We start from the raw sequence: 22,114 nt of genomic DNA, 5'->3' as shown, positions 1-22,114 counted from the left end.
GCCTCTTCTCTAGAATGTGACAGAGGATACTATGGCCTTGCCTGCAAGAGGACATGTGAGTGTCCATCAGAGGTACCCTGTGATCATGTGACAGGGGAGTGTCTGCGCCAGTGCCCGCCTGGTTTCCATGGGGACAACTGTGACCTAGGTGGGTACAGTGCATGGCATGCCAGCCCAGACCAAAGCAGAATAGTACTTCATTGTCCATTTATTGGGAACAGAAATGTGTATTTACACTGAACTAAAATATAAATGCAACATGTAAAGTGTTGTCCCATGTTTCATAAGCTGAAATGAAAGATCCCAGAAATGTTCCATATGCACATATCAAGAAGCTGATTTAAACAGCATGATCATTACACAGGTCCACCTTGTGCTGGGGACAATAAAAGGCCACTCTAAAATATCACACAACACAATCCCACAGATGTCTCAAGTTTTGAAGGAGCGTGTAATTGGCATGCTGACTGCAGGAATGTCCACCAGAGCTGTTTCCAGAGAATTGAATGTTAATTTCTCTACCATAAGCCGCCTCCAATATCGTTTTAAAGAATTTGGCAGTACGTCCAACAGGCCTCACAACTGCAGACCACGTGATACCACGCCAGCCCATGACCTCCACATCTGTCTTCTTCACCTGCGGGACCATCTGACACCAGCCACCCGGACAGCTGATGAAACTGTGGGTTTGCACAACTGAAGAATTTCTGTACAAACTGTCAGGAACCGTCTCAGGGAAGCTCATCTGCGTGCTCGTCATCCTCACCAGGGTCTTGATATGACTGGTCACGACCCTGGTGTTCGGCGTCCTAACCGACTTAAGTAGGCAAATTATCTCCTTTGATGTCCACTAACACGCTGGAGGAGTGTGCTCTTCACGGATGAATCGCAGTTTCAACTATACCTTGCAGATGACAGCATGTATGGCTTCTTGTGGGCAATGTTGTGAACAGAGCGCCCCATGGTGGCGGTGGGGTTATGGTATTGGCAGGCATAAGGTACGGACAGCGAACACGAATGCATTTTATCGATGGCAAATTGAATGCACAGAGATACTGTGACGAGATCCTGAGGCCCCATGATGCAAGGATCTGTACACAATTCCTGGAAGCTGAAAATGTCCCAGTTCTTCCATGGCCTGCAAACTCACCAGAGTTTAAAACCTCTTACATCTAGACGTTCCGCTAGCGGAACACCTGCTCCAATATCCAATGACGGGCGTGGCGCGAAATACAAACTCCTCAAAAATCCGAAAACTTCAATTTTTCAAACATATGACTATTTCACACCATTTTAAAGACAAGACTCTCCTTTATCTAACCACACTGTCCGATTTCAAAAAGGCTTTACAGCGAAAGCAAAACATTAGATTATGTCAGCAGAGTACCCAGCCAGAAATAATCAGACACCCATTTTTCAAGCTAGCATATAATGTCACAAAAACCAAAACCACAGCTAAATGCAGCACTAACCTTTGATGATCTTCATCAGATGACACTCCTAGGACATTATGTTATACAATACATGCATGTTTTGTTCAATCAAGTTCATATTTATATCAAAAAACAGCTTTTTACATTAGCATGTGATGTTCAGAACTAGCATATCCACCGAAAACTTCCGGGTGAATTTACTAAATTACTCATGATAAACGTTCACAAAAAACATAATTATTTTAGGAATTATAGATACAGAACTCCTTTATGCAATCGCGGTGTCAGATTTTAAAATAGCTTTTTAACCCACCAAGTTTGGTACTCACCAAACTCAGATTTACTATAAGAAAAATTGGATTACCTTTGCTGTTCTTCGTCAGAATGCACTCCCAGGACTTCTACTTCATCACCCAATGTTGTTTTGGTTCCAAATAATCCATAGTTATATCCAAATAGCAGCGTTTTGTTGTGCGTTCAAGACACTATCCGAAGGGTAACGAAGGGTGACGCGCCCGGCGCATATCGTGACAAAAAAATTCAAAATATTCCATTACCGTACTTCGAAGCATGTCAAACGCTGTTTAAAATCAATTTTTATGAGATTTTTCTCGTAAAAAAGCGATAATATTCCGACCGGGAATCGTTGTTTTCGTTCAAAGACTGAAAATGTAAACATGGAGTCGTCTTGTGCACGCGTGCGCCAGTCTCATTGTTCTAAGATCGACCACTTACCAAATACGCTACTGTTTTTCAGCCATGGCCTGCAAAGTCATCATTCAACGTTCTGGCGCCTTCTGAGAGCCTATGGGAGCGTTAGAAAATTTCACGTTACAGCAGAGATCCCCTGTTTTGGATAGAGATGGCAAAGAAGGCCAAGAAATGGTCAGACAGGGTACTTCCTGTACAGAATCTTCTCAGGTTTTGGCCTGCCATTTGAGTTCTGTTATACTCACAGACACCATTCAAACAGTTTTAGAAACTTTGGAGTGTTTTCTATCCAAAGCTAATAATTATATGCATATTCTTGTTTCTGGGCAGGAGTAATAACCAGATTAAATCGGGTACGTTTTTTATCCGGCTGTGAAAATACTGCCCCCTATCCATAACAAGATAACGCATTGAGCATCAAATCAAATCAAAATCAAATCAAATTGTATTGGTCACATACACATGGTTAGCAGATGTTAATGCGAGTGTAGCGAAATGCTTGTGCTTCTAGTTCCGACCATGCAGTAATGTCTAACAAGTAATCTAACAATTTCACAACAACTACCTTATACACACAAGTGTAAAGGAATGAATAAGAATATGTACACATAAATATATGGATGGATGAGCGATGGCCGAACGGCATAGGCAAGATGCAGTAGATGGTATAGAGTACCGTATATACATATGAGATGAGTAATGTAGGGTATGTAAACATTATATAAAGTGACTAGTGATCCATTTATTACATCCAATTTTTAATTATTAAAGTGGCTAGAGATTTGAGTCAGTACGTTGGCAGCAGGCACTCAATGTTTGTGATGGCTGTTTAACAGTCTGATGGCCTTGAGATAGAAGGTGTTTTTCAGTCTCTCGGTCCCAGCTTTGATCCACCTGTACTGACCTCGCCTTCTGGATGATAGCGGGGTGAACAGGCAGTGGCTCAGGTGGTTGTTGTCCTTGATGATCTTTTTGGCCTTCCTGTGACATCGGGTGGTGGTGGTGTCTTGGAGGGCAGGTAGTTTGCCCCCAGTGATGCGTTGTGCAGACCTCACTACCCTCTGGAGAGCCTTACGGTTGTGAGCGGAGCAGTTGCCGTACCAGGCGGTGATACAGCCTGACAGGATGCTCTTGATTGTGCATCTGTAAAAGTTTGTGAGTGTTTTTGGTGACAAGCCGAATTTCTTCAGACTCCTGAGGTTGAAGAGGCGCTGTTGCGCCTTCTTCACCACGCTGTCTGTGTGGGTGGACCATTTTAGTTTGTCCGTGATGTGTACGCCGAGGAACTTAAAACTTTCCACCTTCCCCACTACTGTCCCGTCGATGTGGATAGGGGGCTGCTCCCTCTGCTGTTTCCTGAAGTCCACGATCATCTCCTTTGTTTTGTTGACGTTGAGTGTGAGGTTATTTTCCTGACACCACACCGAGGGCCCTCACCTCCTCCCTCTAGGCCGTCTCGTTGTTGTTGGTAATCAAGACTACCAACGTAGTGTCATCTGCAAACTTGGTGATTGAGTTGGAGGTGTGCATGGCCACGCAGCCATGGGTGAACAGGGAGTACAGGAGAAGGCTGAGAACGCATCCTTGTGGGGCCCCAGTGTTGAGGATCAGCGGGGTGGAGATGTTGTTTCCGACCCTCACCACCTTGGGGCGGCCCGTCAAAGTCCAGGATCCAGTTGCACAGGGCGGGTTTGAGAGCCAGGGTCTCGAGCTTAATGACAAGTTTGGAGGGTACTATGGTGTTAAATGCTGAGCTGTAGTCGATGAACAGCAAGCATTCTTACATAGGTATTCCACTTGTCCAGATGGATTAGGGCAGTGTACAGTGTGATTGCGATTGCGTCGTCTGTGGACCTATTGGGGCGGTAAGCAAATTGGAGTGGGTCTAGGGTGTCAGGTAGGGTGGAGGTGATATGATCCTTGACTTGTCTCTCAAAGCACTTCATGATGACGGAAGTGAGTGTTACGGGGTGATAGTTGTTTAGCTCAGTTACCTTAGCTTTCTTGGGAACAGGAACAATAGTGGCACTCTTGAAGCATGTGGGAACAGCAGACTGGGCTAGGAATTGATTGAATATGACCGTAAACACACCAGCCAGCTGGTCTGCACATGCTCTGAGGACACGGCTAGGGATGCCGCCTGGACTGGCAGCCTTGCAAGGGTTAACATGTTTAAAGGTTTTACTCACGTTGGCAGGTTTTGGTAGTGGGCCATGTCGGTGGCACTGTATTGTCCTCAAAGCGAGCAAAGAAGTTGTTTAGTTTCTCTGGGAGCAAGACATCGGGGTCTGCGACGGGACTGGTTTTATTTTTGTAGTCCCTGATTGACTGTAGACCCTGACACATTCCTCTCGTGTCTGAGCCATTGAATTGCGACTCTATTTTGTCTCTATACTGACCCTTAGCTTGTTTGATTGCCTTGCGGAGGGAATAGCTACACTGTTTGTATTCCGTCATGTTTCTGGTCGCCTTGCCCTGATTAAAAGCAATGGTTCGCGTTTTCAGTTTTGCGCGAATGCTACCATCAATCCACGGTTTCTGGTTGGGGACGGTTTTAATAGTTGCCGTTGGTACAACATCACCGATGCACTTGCTAATAAACTCGCTCACCGAATCAGCGTATACATCAATGTTGTTGTTCGATGCTATCCGGAACATATCCCATTACACGTGATCGAAGCAATCTTGAAGCGTGGAATCAGTTTCTGTCTATAGGCTGGGAGCAGCAAAATGGAGTCGTGGTCAGATTTGCCGAAAGGAGGGTGAGGAATGGCTTTGTATGCGTCACGGAAGTTAGAGTAACAATGATCCAGAATTTTCCCAGCCCGGGTCGTGCATTCGATATGCTGATAAAATTTAGGGAGCCTTGTTTTCAGATTAGCCTTGTTAAAATCCCCAGCTACAATAAATGCAGCCTCAGGATATGTGGTTTCCAGTTTACATAGAGTCCAATGAAGTTCTTTCAGGGCCGTCGAGGTGTCTGCTTGGGGGGATGTACACAACTGTGATTATAGTCGAAGAGAATTCTCTTGGTAGATAATGCGGTCTGCATTTGATTGTAAGGAATTCTAGGTCAGGTGAACAAAAGGACTTTAGTTCCTGTATGTTGTTATGATCACACCATGACTCGTTAACCTCCCTGGCCACTAGGGTGGGACGTAAGCGTCCCACCCTAGTCAACAGCCAGTGGAATCGCTGGCTGCTATAACTTCAATTTCTCAAACATATGACAATTTTACACCATTTTAAAGACAAGACTCTCGTTAATCTAACCACATTGTCCGATTTCAAAAAGGCTTTACAGCGAAAACAAAACATTATATTATGTCAGGAGAGTACCCTGCCAAAAATAATCACACAGCCATTTTCAAAGCAAGCATACATGTCACAAAAACCAAAACCACAGCTAAATGCAGCACTAACCTTTGATGATCTTCATCAGATGACACTCCTAGGACATTATGTTATACAATACATGCATGTTTTGTTCAATCAAGTTCATATTTATATCAAAAAACAGCTTTTTACATTAGCATGTGATGTTCAGAACTAGCATATCCACCGAAAACTTCCGGGTGAATTTACTAAATTACTCATGATAAACGTTCACAAAAAACATAATTATTTTAGGAATTATAGATACAGAACTCCTTTATGCAATCGCGGTGTCAGATTTTAAAATAGCTTTTCAGCGAAAGCACATTTTGCAATATTCTGAGTACATAGCTCGGCCATCACGACTAGCTATTTTGACACCCACCAAGTTTGGGGTTCACTAATCTCAGAATTACTATGAGAAAAATTGCATTACCTTTGCTGTTCTTCGTCAGAATGCACTCCCAGGGCTTCTACTTCAACAACAAATGTTGTTTTGGTTCCAAATAATCCAAAGTTATATTCAAATAGCTCCGTTTTGTTCGTGCGTTCAGGTCACTATCCGAAGGGTGACGCGCGAGCGCATTTCGTGACCAAAAAAGTAAAAATATTCCATTACCGTACTTAGAAGCAGGTCAAACGCTGTTTAAAATCAATTTTTATGCTATTTTTCTCATAAAATAGCGATAATATTCCAACCGGGCAACGTTGTATTCGTTCAAAGGCTGAAAGAAAAAAATGGAGAATTCTCGTGAACGCGTGTCTCAGTCTCACTGTCCCCAAGCTGACCACTCACAAACTCTCCTGCTGTTCTTCGCCCAGAGACAGCAGACACCCCATTCCACTTTCTGGCGGCTTTAGAGAGCCAATGGAAGCCTTAGAAAATGTCAAGTTACAGCACAGATGCTGTATTTTCGATAGAGATGCAACAGAAGGATAACAAATTGTCAGACAGGGCACTTCCTGTATGGAATCTTCTCAGGTTTTGGCCTGCCATATGAGTTCTGTTATACTCACAGACACCATTCAAACAGTTTTAGAAACTTTAGAGTGTTTTCTATCCAAATCTAATAATTATATGCATATTCTCATTTCTGGGCAAGAGTAGTAACCAGTTTAAATCGGGTACCTTTTTTATCCGGCCGTGCAAATACTGCCCCCTAGCCCCAACAGGTTTTAATCATAAGGCATACACCCCCGCCCTTCTTCTTACCAGAGAGATGTTTGTTTCTGTCGGCGCGGTGCATGAAGAAACAAGGTGGCTGTACCAACTCTGATAACGTATCCCGAGTGAGCCATATTTCCGTGAAACAGAGAAGGTTACAATCTCTGATGTCTCTCTGGAAGCAACCCTTGCTCGGATTTCGTCTACCTTGTTGTCAAGAGACTGGACGTTGGCTAGTAGTATACTCGATAGCGGTGGGCGATGTGCCCGTCTACGGAGCCTGACCAGAAGACCGCTCCGTCTGCCCCTTCTGTGGCGCCGTTGTTTTGGGTCACCTGTTGGGATCCGAACCATTGTCCTGGGTGGTGGACCAAACAGAGAATCTGTTTCTGGAAAGTCGTATTCCTGGTCGTTATGTTGATTAACGTTGCTCTTATATCCAATAGTTCCTCCCAGCTGTATGTAATAAGACCTAAGATTTCCTGGGGAAACAGTGTAAGAAATAATACATACAAAAAATACTGCATAGTTTCCTAAGAACGCGAAGCGAGGCGGTCATCTCTGTCGGCATGTTTTGGATGCTCTGTATGGACGCGTACAACAGCATGTTCCAGTTCCCGCCAATATCCATTAACTTCGCACAGCCATTGAAGAGGAGTGGGACAACATTCCACAGGCCACAATCAACAATACTGATCAACTCTATGCGAAGGAGATGTGTCGCGCTGCATGAGGCAATTGGTGGTCACACCACATACTGACAGGTTTTCTTATCCACGCATCTACCTTTTTTTAAAAAAGGTATCTGTAACCAACAGATCCATGTCCTTATTCCCAGTCATGTGAAATCCATAGGTTAGCGCCTAATGAATTTATTTAAATTGACTGATTTCCTTATATGAACTGTGCAAACAATCTTTGTAATTGGGTCAATTCGAATTTAAGTCATTCAATTTAAGAAATAAACTGCAATTCTAATTCAATAATTGAAAAAATTGCATCCATTTTAAATGATTTCTCAATAAACTGAAAATTAGAAGCTAATCACTTCCTGAATTTAGTGACTTAAATTCCAAGGGACCCCAACCTTGCACAACACGCACATGCACAGTTTGGTCATCCATCTTCTCATGGTGTTTCTCATGGACCCACACAGTCTTCTACGCACACGGTAGTTCCAGCTCTTTATGAGTTCATATTCTTATTTTAGACGAGTTACTCAACACTGGTCTTCTGTTTCCCTCTCTCTTGCTGTTTGTGCTGGGCAGTTACACAGGAGGTTGGGAGGGTATTATCTGCACATCAGGACCTTGATTATTTGAAACAGGTGTGTAAGTGCTGCAGTGGAACAAAAGCCTGTACACCCTGTAGTCCCCCAGGACAAGAGCTAGAGACCACTGTATTGGAGCCATTAGGTAAGAACAGAAGTGTTCATTAAAGGGTGACATTTTGATAATGGAAAAAAGGAGAGCTCACTGCAACCCCTGCATCAACAGACAGCACCCTAGCTATGAGCCAACCATGTGATTCTCAGCCTGGTCTCCCCTACTGCATCATTCTATAATACCAACACGTTAAAACACTTCTCCAGACATTGTAAAAATCTGATCATTCGCTTACAATGGCTTTGGTGTATCTGGAACCCGTGTGCGTGCGTGCAAGAGAGAGAGAGAGACCATGTGGAGGAAGGGGATGCTGGAGATGAAGGTGTGTGCTAGTGGGTCTGGGCAGGTGTGATGTTTGTATTATGTTGTTGTTTGTATGTGTTTGTTCTGTATTGTTTATCAAATATAATCTTAAAAAAACAAAAGACTGAAATGTAAAACATTTGTGTGTGTGTGTTATACTGCAGTATTTTGGCCTCACTGACAGGCAGCTGTGTGAATGTGTGGGAGGGAGGCTTCTTGACCTCAGAGGGTGATGTTCTAGGAAACGGAGCCATCCTTTGGGTCTACTTCCTCCATCCATCCCTCCCTCTATCTTTTGTGTCTGGCTTTGGACGTAGCAGGATGGTCATTGTGTGATGGATATACTCAAACTCTGTGGGAGATAGAAGTGTTTGTGCATTTCCATACATGCATGCTTGCGTCCATGAGAGTGTGTGTGTGTGTGGAGAGTTGAACTTACTGCCTAAGTAACTATATTACTGTTCGTGTCTGCTTGTGTATATAGCTATGCAAGTGTGTGGATGTGTGTGTGTGTCCATAAGACGTAAATAACCAGAATAGTTTCACTGAAACACAAAGTTGGCGTTGAGTTGCTTGTCATCTGGAAGCCATGAAGCGACGAGAGCTTTGCATCTGCATTCAATTAGGAACATTGGGGAATCGTGCCGGGATTTTTTTATTTTTTCTCTCCCTCCCTCTCTCCCTCCCCAATTCAATTCGCTTTATTGGCATGACGTAACAATGTACATATTGCCAAAGCTTACTTTGGATATTTACAATATGAAAATCACAAGAATCAAAATTGTCAATGGGACAACAGTAACAACAATAACCAAGGGTCAAAATAACCATACATTGGAACAATAACAATAAGCATACAGTAGAGGACATGTGCAGGTTGATTGGTCTGTCAGAAACTGTCCCTCATCTTATGGCATGCAGCAATGTAGTGCGCTGCCAACCCACAGCTCTCTGCATCCTCCCCCAACAGGACGGGTAGCCTACTCTCATCAAAGAGGTATTTGAAACCTTGAATAAGGGTTTCAAATTGGGGGAAATTACACTCTCTAATGGTTTTATATTTTTGACATTTTGTCAGGAAATGCAGCTCTGTCTCAGGTTCTGCTGTTGTGCAGTGGTTGCACAGCCTTTCCTCTACAGGGAGCCATGTTTTCCTGTCTACCCTTCCCAATGGCAAGGCTGTGCTCACTGAGCCTGTACTTTGTCAAGGTTTTTCTAAGGTTTTGATCATTAACCATGGTCAAATAGTTTGCCATGGTGTACTGTCGATTTAGGGCCAGATGGCACTGCATTTTGCTTGCGCTTGTGTTTTCCAATAAGCAATGCAGTTTTGTTTTGATTGTGTTGTAATTTGTTTTATTCTGATTGATTGGATGCTCTGGTCCTGAGGCTTCAGTGTGTTAATAGAACAGGTTTGTGAACTCAGCCCCAGGACCAGCTGGATGAGGGGACTCTTTTCTTTGCTCAGCTCTTGGCATTGCAGGGCTTGGTAATGATATGAGAGGGGGTCACTGTATTTTACATGTTTCCAAAACTTAATTGCTCTTTTTTTAGTTTTTATTATTAGTGGATATTGGCCTAATTCTGCCCTGCATGCATTGTTTGTAGTTTTCATCTGGACATGTAGGAGAATCTTACAGAACTCTACATGCAGGGTTTCAATAGGGTGTTTGTCCCATTTGGTGAAATATTATTTTGCCAGTGGACCCCACACCTCGCTGCCATAAAGTGCAATTGGTTCAATGACACATTCAATTCGTTTTAGCCAAATTTGAATATGTATTTCAATTTGAAATTGTTTTTTAATGGCGTAGAATGCCCTGCGTGCTTTCTGTCTCAGTTCATTCACTGCCTCATTAAGGTGTCCAGTTGAGCTTATTTTTAAACCTAAGTAATTGTAGTGTGTGCAGTACTCTATATATTTTGTAGCAATTGAGGACTTTGGTCTAATTCCCTGAGATCTGGAACTTCTCTGGAAAATCTTATTTTAGTATTTTTGGGGTTTACTGCCGGGGCCCAGGTCTGGCAGTACTGCTCTAGCAGGTCCAGGCTCTGCTGTAGGCCATGTGCTGTGGGTGACAGCAGGTATAGGTCATCTGCGAAGAGTAGGCATTTAACCTCTGAATTGTGGAGACTAACACCAGGGGCTGAGGATTTTTCTAAAATAGTGGACAATTCGTTGATGTAAATATTGAAGAGTGCAGGGCTCAGATTGCAACCCTGGCGAATGCCCTGCCCTTGGTTAAAGAATTATGTTATTTTCTTGCCAATTTTAATGCTGCATGTATTGTCAGTATACATTTGATTTAATTATGTCATATGTTTTAGCCCCTACACCACTTTCAACAACGTTGTAGAACAGTCCTGTTTGCCAAATAGAATCAAATGCTTTGTGGAAGTCGATAAAGCAAGTGTATATTTTGGTATTATTTTGGTGGACATGTTTATCTATCAGGGTGTGTAGGGTGTAAATATGATCAGTCGTGTGATGTGTTGGTATAAATCCAATTTGGCTTTTACTCAAGACATTGTGCTTATTAAGGAAGTTTAGAACTCTTCCATTTATAATACTACAGAAAACCTTCCCCAGGTTACTGTTCACACAAATGCCTCTGTAATTGTTAGGGTCAAATTTGTCTCCATTCTTAAAGATTGTCGTTGATTCAAGATGTCAGGGAAATAACCTACACTCAGGATCAAATTAAACAGTTTTAGTATAGCCAATTGAAATTTTGCACTAGTGAGTTTGAGCATCTCATTTAGGATGCCATCAGGTCCATATGCTTTTTTAAATTTGAGGGCCTGAAGTTTCTTATAGAGCTCCTGGTCTGTAATTGGGGAGTCCAATGGATTTTGATTGTCCTTTATAGCTTTTTATAATCCATTCAACTTCTCATGAATTTGGAATTGTTCTGTGTTTGTGTCAATTTGAACGGTGTTGTAGAGTGTTTTAAAATTGGTTGTTCATATGTCACCATTTTGAATCGCTAATTCCTCATTTAGATTTTTTTTGTTTTTTCCAATTTTGCCAGAAGTTGTTTGTGTTTATGGACTCCTCAATTAGTGTCAGCTGCTTGCTGTTGTACTGTGCTTTTTTGGTTCTGAGTGTACGTTTATAGAGTTTTAAAGTCTCACCGTAATGAAGGCGTAATTCACCATTATTTGGGTTTCTGTGCTTTTGGTTGGATAGTGTTCTAAGTTTTTTCCTTATAATTTTACAATCTGCATCAAACCAGTGGTCTTTGTGGTCTTTAAAAAAAAATGTTTAATCAATTTCAGTTGTGGTTCTTTTGCCGTTTGCCTGATGTTTTTTAGTGCTAGATTGATGCCTTCTTTACTATGAGTGAATGTGGTATCCAGAAAGTTGTCTAAGAGTGTTTGGATATTTTGGTTACAAGTTGCTTTTTGGTATTCTTCTGTGCTGTTTTGGGCCCATCTGTATGAATTTCTGATGTTGTATAGCTTACTGGGCTGTGAATGTGTGGTTGTTTCCATGTCTGTTCTTTTGAGGAGCAACGTCATTTGGCTGTGATCAGACAGAGGTGTTAGTGGCATGACAGTGAATGAGCTGAGAGAGAAAGGGTAAATGTCTGTAATCATATAGTCTACTGTGCTGTGGCCAAGAGGTGAGCAATAGGTGAATCTCCCCAAAGAGTCCCCCCGTAAACTACCATTGACAAAGTACAGACCCAGGCTTCTACAAAGCTGCAACAGATCCCTTCTGTTTTTGTTGATGGTGCTGTCACTGTTGTTTCTATGGGGGAGATTAAGGCAGTTAGAAACAGTATGGCCTGTAATAAAGCTGGCCCCTCGTGTGGTCGTTAGATCAGGTAGTGTTCCTGTGCGAGCATTTGTGTCCCCACAGATGAGCACATTTCCCTGGGCCTGGAAATGGCACATCTTTTCCTCAAGGGTGGGGAAGATCTCCTCTGAGTAATATGGGGATTCTGAGGGGGGAATATATATTGCGCAAAGGAACACATATTTTTCTGTCAGTACAAGTTCTTTTTCAGTTTTAACCAAATGTGATATTTACCCATTTTGAGGGGATCAATTAGATTGTGTGTGTGTGTGTGTGTGTGTGTGTGTGTGTGTGTGTGTGTGTGTGTGTGTGTAGTGCAGATGTATTGGAGAAGCTGTTTAATCTCACTCAATCCTACAGGGTTCTCTTGTCCTCTGACGACCTCCGCGTAGCTGCGCTGGTCCTGCTGTTGGGGCCTGTGGAGTGGAGGGGGGCCAGGTCTGGGCTGTGGGGCTTCCTCTCTGGTCTGGTAGAGGTGGTGGTCTGGTGTGGTGTAGTAGGCTGGGCCCGGTCCAGTCTGGCTAAGCCGATGGAAGTGGTGATGCTCTGGTGGTGGGTGGGGCCTGTGGGGTGCACTGGGTCTGGTGGGGCATTGAAGGGGCCTGGGGCTCCTTGGTGGTGCAGTGGTCTGGTAGGGGTCTCTGGGTGGTCCTCTGGCCAGTGCGGCATGGGGTGTTTGTCTACCAAGTGCCACGTCCTTTAGAGACTTGGCAAACATCCCTACTGTCTGATTCCTCTGGTGGGAGTGGTCGTGCAGATGCTCTGGGGTGATTGTTGGGTGGTGAGCGCACATTGTCTCTCTCTCTCTCTCTCTCTCTCTCTCTCATCAATTAATTTTACTAGAGAGTGCACATTGCTGGTTTCCCATGTACATCAACATTACATATATAGGATCTTAAATTGTTTTTGAGGTTTAAAAGGGTTTCTAAAGCTTTAGTTGTCTTTTTGCACTGAGTCAATTCCTAACGCTGCTGTTTCCAACGTCTTATCATCGACTCAATAAGACCAAGCTCCCGTGCAGCAGCTCTATTTCCTTTTCCAACAGCCAGATCAATCGCCTTCAACTTGAAAGCTGCATCACATGCATTTCTCCGTGTCTTTGCCATGATGAGGGTGACAAAATGACTACCGTGATCAGAATGATGGGAAGTTTGAGAGCGCTCGATTTAATCTAAACAGTAAACAAAAAAGTTGTTTGACCGTAACCCGTTCGGCAATTTCATTGGTCTAATGAAAGGTTCATGCTGGCAAAAAACTGAGCACGTCACAGAATGTTTTTTTGGTGAAAAAAAATTTGAAAGCAGGAAAAATCCATATATTAGCCGCGAGGTTCAAAGCCTTTGAAAAAAGTTGCGGCTTGTAGTCCGGAATTTACGGTAGTTTGAACATGTCAACCATGTCCTTTGTGTACAACATGGAGTTTATAGGCTACACCAGACAAAGGCATTCATTTCCGATCAAGGAGGGGAATGCGGCAGCAGAGCACTGAGCAGCAGCTACGAAGGCAGTGGAGTGGGCAGCAGCTATGTAAAATAAAATTCTGCACATGTGCAGAAATCTCAGTATCTTTAACCACGGCAAATCGGGTTTCCATAAAATTGGGTACAGCAGCTGCTCCATAATTATAATCCACAAAATAATTCACATTTCCTGTTGTGGCAGGATTATTTCCTGCTGTGAGAAACGGGTCAAATTAAGATCCTACACCTGTAGCAAATGGGGAGTTTCTGGACATGCTGTGCTAGATAGATCCACCTTTCAAGACAAACTGATGCAGGATAAGCAGATGGTGTCCAACACACTTCCACACATATTTCCTACATGTCAATCCAATCGAAACATATTCATCCAAATTAGTTCAATTGAGGGTAGCCAAACAGTTATGTAAGCCTAAATACTTTAGTGTATTTTTCATCTGTATATCATCATACTATCTGTCAATGAATCATGAATGTCTGTGTGTGTCCTCTCTTACAGACTGCCTGAAGGGGCGCTACGGGGCTGGATGTAACCAATTGTGCCACTGCTCTGGCGCGCCATGTGACAAGGTGACAGGACAGTGCCACTGTCTTGACGGTGTGACTGGACAGCACTGTGAGACTGGTAAGGACAGGGGGCAACATGCTAATAGGGCAGTGGGGAAGAGTAACAGGGATGGTTGGTGGAGTGGTTTCCAATCACTGAACCCAAAATATTTGTTATATTGCTGCCTTTTCTCTTATGTGTACTACGCAAACATCCAATGACATTTGTCAGGCACTAGGAATATAGAGTATCAACAGTGCACAACATAGAGCTGTCACAGAAAACCTCAACCTCCAAGGTGTTTGAAAAAAAAGGGAAACTAGATAGAAGAACCAGTACTCCTAGAACCGGAGCCCATCCTCATCTGGCTGGCCCAGGCATAATGACAAATCCAATAGTAATATCCTGGCATACCGGCATGGAAATATCCCTGTGCAACAATATCGGCCATGGTCGGCCCTCTTTAAAAGCCCTCTTCAAATCAAAATTGGGATGGGCTGGCCAGAGATGCAGCAGTATGTGTGTTACATTCAACAATGTCCACCGCACATCTCTCTCCAACAGCTAACCATAGTAAAACAATCCAAAAAAACATGTTGTGATTCCATCTCTGATGTCTTTCATTCGGGTCCGTTTGAGCTTCTCTTGGACATTGTTGTGAGTACGAGCTCCTTGGAGGAGGAGATGGAACTGAGTCCGCCGGTTTTAGAGAGAAGTGAGGGCTATAAGTTCCACACCACACTTTCTGTCTCCCAAATTGTACCCTATTCCCTACTTAGTGCACTACTTTGTACCAGGGCTCTGCCATTTGGGATGCACCTAGTGTCTTTACTCAACCTTTTTCACCTCTGGCTGAGGTCAACTTGAACCAAAACGGCACGGAAAATGATGGGGCAGCTAAAGCATTGGAGCATCCCTTCATTCACTGTTTCGCAGGAAGAGTTGTGTCACAATATGGACCCATAAAAACAATGTTAACAAAAAAAGGCTTGTGCACCCATTACAGTACACATGTGAGAGATGGAGAGTGAGGGAGAGAGAAAGAGAGAGAGAGACAGATCAAGAGTATTTGTTGTCAGAAAAACCCTCTGTAGAGAGTTATCAGCGGCAACCCACCAAAATTCAAGCCCCCTTGGGTGCTGCCATAGAGTTACATTAGAAGTCATTGGCCACAGATAAAATGACGTCAAATCGTGTTATATCTACAGTAGCTTTGATTGGACTGATCATGTCAACATCATACTTTCAAACTCTTAGCTAGCAAGCTAGCAGTCATCATCATCAAGTTGACAATCTACTGGCAAATGCTTTTCAATCCTTGTCATATGAAGAGAAATAATGAAGAGAAATTATAGATAAAACGTATTAGTGCTCATCGGCCATTGGACAAAACATTACACAAGTTGGAAATCGCAAATTCAGCAATGAGTCATTTGGAAGGAATTAGTGGCTAACTGCAAGCATTGCAAAGCAATCACTAGCCTGCTATTCAGTGGATTGGCTATGTGGTCCCAAGTCTGGGTTTAAGAGTCGCTTTTCCAAGCTTAAAATGCTAAACATTTAACATTGCCAATCCAGCATAATTTCTGCCCAGCTCAAAGCCACTTAACTCGGAACTGGGAAATCTGACTTCAGTGAGTTCAAGACAACTGGGAACTCAGGGGAAAAAAACAAGCTCCGACTGGGAAAATACGTTTTGAACGGTCATCCAACTCGGAATTGTAAGTCGGGAACTCGGGCCTCTTTCTAGAGCTGCAACCTGAAGATCACTGACGTCATCATGATTTTTTTTTTTTTCTGAGTTTCCAGTTGTCTTGAAAGCACCATAAATCCAGCGAATGCCAGATTGATGACAAAGTTTGATGACAAAATTTGCCCACGAAGGACCGTCGTGCCACCTTCCTGTTCAAGTGAGCACAGCACAACAAGGTGAATCCAAAAATGTATTGTATGCTGCTGCATAAATTATGTAATATGCCAGGGAGATATATATATACTGTAGCTAAGAAAGTAATACTAAGTATATGCTGTATAGTATGCTGTTAGGAGCCCATGTTCCTCACCCTAATAATTTGGTATATTTTCCCCTCTTAATTTCGCCTACTGTTCTGACTTGGTGGTGCACATGTAGCCTATAACCTGTTTTAGAGAAATATAATCATAAAATATTGTAAGCGCTTTCATTGTCTGCTTGTATGCCCCTTTATTTATCCTACAATTCTGACTTGGTTTACAGGGAGAACACTGTATGAACGGCCCATGTTCTGAATTCTGTCACTGTACATTTCAAAAGTGCTGAACAAATAGTTACATTGACTACAGTACGTCCGTCCTAGCTCGCTCATTAATGTCTTAAACAAAATTACGCATTGACTCTTGTCCGCTTGTCGCCCCTTATGCCATATTTTGTACATCTCAATTGTCAGAAGAAACCACATTTGTTTAAGCAAGTCAGCCATATCAGCTATGTTTTTTTAAAGGCAGTAAATGAGGCTGAAAGAACTGTTTCGCTGCCAGACAAGGCTCCGCTGATAGCCAGGTGTAGCAGTGGTAAGGTGTTGGGACTGCTGTTGGGACTCGGCTGTTGGGACAGCTTTATGTCGGCCCTAACAGTTTGTGGCCACCGTTTGTCACCATTATAGTGCAATTAATGTATTGTTTAGTGTTGTGTAGTGTAGTGTAATGGCTTTGCTGGCATGCATTCCCCACAAAAACATTTGTTTTGCCCCAGCAACATTTAGATGCTAGAATCGCCACTGCGAGTTATACATATTTTAAAACAGCACTTTATCAAATTTGATTTTCATAGAAGACATGAGAAACACTACTCTGTTCATTCTTTCACCATGGAACTCTGGTCAGAATAATATTGCTTAATAGTATTAAGGAGATGGAGAATAGAACAATTAATACACCATGTAGTCTTTGGAGTCTTTCTCTCTCTCACACTTTTTCTCTCTCGCTCTCTCTCTCTGTCTGTTTGTTTGTTAGAGTGTGAGGAGGGTCGATGGGGTGCGGGCTGCTCAGGCTCCTGTCCTCACTGTCAGAACGGGGGAATGTGTGACAAACACAATGGAACGTGCCGCTGCCAACCTGGATACATGGGCACCCTTTGTCAGAGTGGTGAGAGACACGTGCACACACACACTAGTTACCACTCCTCAGACTTAGTATAATTGTAGGGGTGGGGGAAAAAGTGTATACAGTGGAGTATCGCAATAGAATTTTTGATAATTTAATATTGACACTGTGACCAAGTATCAATTAGTAAAAATAAATAAATAATACAACAAAAATATAAATATTTTTTGCTAAGTAGTTAAGTTAGTCAGCTGTATCTGTGCTCAAGGTATTTCTCAGCCTATAGCTTGTTTTCAATGTTCTAAATGGTGAGCCAACATGTTTTGAGAACTTACAGTGCCTTCGGAAAGTATTCTGATCCCTTGAATTTTCCCCCGTTTTGTTACGTTTCAGCCTTGTTCTAAAATGGATGAAATAAATAAAAATCCTCAGCAATCTACACACAATACCCCATAATGACAAAGTGAAAACAGGTTTTTAGAAATAAATCAGAAATACCTTATTTATATAAGTATTCAGACCCTTTGCAATGAGACTCGAAATTGAGCATCCTGTTTCCATTGATCATTCTTAAGATGTTTCTGCAACTTGATTTGGAGTCCACCTGTGGTAAATTCAATTGATTGGAGATTATTTCTAATGCCACACACCTGTCTATATAAGGTCACACAGTTGACAATGCATGTCAGAGCAAGCCATGAGGTCGAAGGAATTGTCCGTAGAGCGCCGAGACAAGATTGTGTTGAGGCACAGATCTGGGGAAGGGTACCAAAAAATGTCTGCAGCATTGAAGGTCCCCAAGAACACAGTAGCCTCCATCATTCTTAAATGGAAGAAGTTTGGAACCACCAAGACTCTTCCTAGAGCTGGCCGCCCGCCCGCCCAAACTGAGCAATGGGGGGGCCTTGGTCAGGGAGGTGACAAATAACCCGATGGTCACTCTGACAGAGCTCTAGAGTTCCTCTGTGGAGATGGGAGAACCTTCCAGAAGGACAAAATCAAAATCAAATCAAATTTATTTATATAGCCCTTCTTACATCAGCTGATATCTCAAAGTGCTGTACAGAAACCCAGCCTAAAACCACAAACAGCAAGCAATGCAGGTGTAGAAGCACGGTGGCTAGGAAAAACTCCCTACAAAGGCCAAAACCTAGGAAGAAACCTAGAGAGGAACCAGGCTATGAGGGGTGGCCAGTCCTCTTCTGGCTGTGCCGGGTGGAGATTATAACAGCACATGGCCTAGATGTTCAAATGTTCATAAGTGACCAGCATTGTCAAATAATAATAATCATAGTAGTTGTCGAGGGTGCAACAAGTCAGTAACACACAACCATCTCTGCAGCACTCCCCAAATCAGGCCTTTATGGTAGAGTGGCCAGACGGAAGCCACTCCTCAGTAAAGGCACATAATCTCTGGTATGATGAAACCAAGACTGAACTCTTTGGCCTGAATGCCAAGAGTCACGTCTGGAGGAAACCTGGGACCATCCCTATGGTGAAGCCTGGTGGTGGCAGTATCATGCTGTGAGGATGTTTTTCAGCGCCATTGACTGGGAGGCTAGTCAAGATCGAGGCAAAGATGAACGGAGCAAAGTACAGAGAGATCCTTAATGAAAACCTGCTACAGAGCACTCAGGACCTCAGACTCGGGAAAATGTTCACCTTCTAACAGGAAAACGACCCTAAGCACACAGCTAAGACAACGCAGGAGTAGCTTCGGGACAAGTTTCTGAATGTCCTTGAGTGGCACTGCCAGAGCCCGGACATGAACCCGATCAAACATCTCTGGAGAGACCTGAAAATAGCTGTGCAGCAACGCTCCCCATCCAATCTGACAGAGCTCGAGAGGATCTGCAGGGAAGAATTGGAGAAACTCCCCAAATGCAGGTGTGTCCAATTTGTAGTGTCATAATCAAGAAGACTTGAGGCTGTAATCGCTGCCAATGGTGCTTCAACAAAGTACAGAGTAAGAGGTCTGAATACTTAGAGTTGAAGTCGGAAGTTTACAGACACTTAGGTTGGGTTTCCTTAAAACTCGTTTTTCAACCACTACACACGTTTCTTGTTAACAAACTATAGTTTTGGCAAGTCGGTTAGGACATCTACTTTGTGCATGACACAAGTAATTTTTCCAACAATTGTTTACAGACAGATTATTTCACTTATCATTCACTGTATCACAATTCCAGTGAGTCAGAAGTTTACATACACTAAGTTGACTGTGCCTTTAAACAGCTTGGAAAATTCCAGAAAATTATGTCATGGCTTTAGAAGCTTCTGGTAGGCTAATTGACATCATTTGAGTCAATTGGAGGTGTACCTGTGAATGTATTTCAAGGCCTACCTTCAAACTCAGTGCCTCTTTGCTTGACATCATGGGAAAATCAAAAGAAATCAGCCAAGACCTCAGAAAAAGAATTGTAGACCTCCACAAGTCTGGTTCATCCTTGGGAGCAATTTACAAATGCCTGAAGGTACCACGTTCATCTATACAAACCATAGTACGCAAGTTTAAACACCATGGGACCATGCAGCCGTCATACCGCTCAGGATGGAGGTGCCTTGTGACTCCTAGAGGATGAACATACTTTGTGTGCGAAAAGAGCAAATCAATCCCAGAACAACAGCAAAGGACCTTGTGAAGATGCTGGAGGGAACGGGTACAAAAGTATCTATATCTACAGTAAAACTAGTCCTATATCGACATAACCTGAAAGGCCGCTCAGCAAGGAAGAAGCCACTGCTTCAAAACCGCCATAAAAGAAAGCCAGACTACGTTTTGCTACTGCACATGGTGACAAAGATTGTCGTTTTTGGAGAAATTTCCTCTGGTCTGATGAAACACAAATAGAACTGTTTGGCCATAATGACCATCGTTACGTTTGGAGGAATAAGGGGAGGCTTGAAAGCCGAAGAACACCACCCCAACTGTGAAGCACGGGGGTGGCAGCATCATGTTGTGGGGGTGCTTTGCTGCAGGAGGGACTGGTGCACTTCACAAAATAGATGACAACATGAGGAAAGAAAATAATGTGGATATATTGAAGCAATATCTCAAGACATCAGTCAGGAAGTTAAAGCTTGGTCGCAAATGGGTCTTCCAAATGGACAATGACCCCAAGCATACTTCCAAAGTTGTGGCAAAATGGCTTAAGGACAACAAAGTCAAGGTATTGGAGTGGCCATCACAAAGCCTTGACCTCCATCCTATAGAAAATTTGTGGGCAGACCTGGAAAAGTGTGTGCGAGCAAGGCCTACAAACCTGACTCAGTTACACCAGCTCTGTCAGGAGGAATGGACCAAAATTCACCCAACTCATTGTGGGAAGCTTGTGGAAGGCTACCTGAAACGTTTGACCCAAGTTAAACAATTTAAAGGCAATGCTACCAAATACTAATTGAGTGTATGTAAACTTCTGACCCACTGGGAATGTGATGAAAGAAATAGAAGCTGAAATAAATAATTCTCTCTGCAATTATTCTGATATTTCACATTCTTAAAATAAAGTGGTGAGATCCTAACTGACCTAAGACAGGGATTTTTTACTAGGATTAAATGTCAGGAATTGTAAAAAACTGAGTTTTAATGTATTTGGCGAAGGTGTATGTAAACTTACGATTTCAAATGTATGTAATTGTGATATTTCAGTTTTTTTTTTTTTTTATAAATTAGCACAACAAAAATTTGAAAACTGTTTTTGCTTTGTCATTATGGGGTACTGTGCGTAGATTGATGAGGAAAAATAATAAGGCTGTAACTTAACAAAATGTGTCGAAAGTCAAGGTGTCTGAATTCTTTCCGAAGGCACTGTATCTCCTAAACTCGTTTCCTCATGTCTCTTCCTCTTGTTCCTCTGCAGCAGACATATACAGTAGTGAACAATATGTTTGGAACATCGAATCACAATAAAATTGCAGTATCGAATTTCAATACGTGATACGTATAGAATCGCAATATATATCTTATCGGCACCTAAGTAATGTGATAATATCGTATCGTGAGGTCCCTGGTAATTCCCAGCCTATATATTTTACCATACTATCTCTGTCTCTTAGCCTGCCCGTTGGGTAGATTTGGCCTGGGTTGCCAGCTACGCTGTCGGTGCGATAACGGGGGGCGCTGCCACCCATTGACGGGCCGCTGTGCCTGTCCTGAAGGATGGACTGGACCCAGCTGCAGTAGAGGTAAGGCTGACAGTGTGTGAGCCACAATCAATACTGTAGTACTTTATGATCCCCCTACCACTCAGACCTTGGTTCAAATCAAATATTGTTTCAATCTGATTGATTTAATTGAATTTCCCTGGCACAAGGGAACCAATAGAAGAGTCGAAAAATTGTAAACCCTGCACATCTGGCTAAAGGAAACGTATTTGAAAGACTTCATATAGTAGTTGAAGCCAGGTCTGCTACCACTACGGCTTACAATAATAGTGATAATAACCCAGAAGAGTCTAAACCCTGTCTAATCCGGGGGAGGGGGTTCTACTAAGCTACAGTGCCTTCGGAAAGTATATAGGTCCCTTGACTTTTTCCACATTTTGTTACGTTTCAGCCTTATTCTAAAATGGATGAAATGAAGAAAAAAAACTCAGCAATCTACACACAATACCCCATAATGAAGTGAAAACAGTTTTAGAAATGTTTACAAATTTATATAAAAGAAAAAACAGAAATACCTTATTTACATCAGTATTCATACCCTTTTCTATTAGACTCAAAATTTAGCTCAGGTGCATCCTGTTTCCATTGATCATCTTTGAGATTTTTCAACAACTTGGAGTCCATCTGTGGTAAATGCAATTGATTGGACATGATTTGGAAAGGCACACAC

At 42.7% G+C, this 22,114-nt stretch overlaps 1 protein-coding gene across 3 annotated transcripts in view; it reads left to right on the top strand.

Annotated features, from left to right (window-relative positions):
* The window catches only part of LOC115168938 (multiple epidermal growth factor-like domains protein 6), a 198,501-nt gene that overhangs the window by 105,919 nt on the left and 70,468 nt on the right, over nucleotides 1-22,114 (top strand). For 2 of the 3 annotated variants that reach the window (XM_029724469.1, XM_029724468.1), the window contains 4 exons: nucleotides 14-148; nucleotides 14,152-14,277; nucleotides 17,191-17,322; nucleotides 21,337-21,465. In XM_029724469.1, the coding sequence (XP_029580329.1) occupies nucleotides 14-148; nucleotides 14,152-14,277; nucleotides 17,191-17,322; nucleotides 21,337-21,465 (522 nt within the window). The remainder of the gene's footprint in view (nucleotides 1-13; nucleotides 149-14,151; nucleotides 14,278-17,190; nucleotides 17,323-21,336; nucleotides 21,466-22,114) is intronic. The other variant, XM_029724470.1, reaches the window with a different exon arrangement.

This window comes from Salmo trutta, chromosome 30 (assembly GCF_901001165.1).
Source record: "Salmo trutta chromosome 30, fSalTru1.1, whole genome shotgun sequence".
Taxonomy (NCBI): Eukaryota; Metazoa; Chordata; class Actinopteri; order Salmoniformes; family Salmonidae; genus Salmo; species Salmo trutta.
The sequence above is the reverse complement of the archived record's forward strand: the minus strand, read 5'-3'. Positions and strand labels throughout refer to the sequence as shown.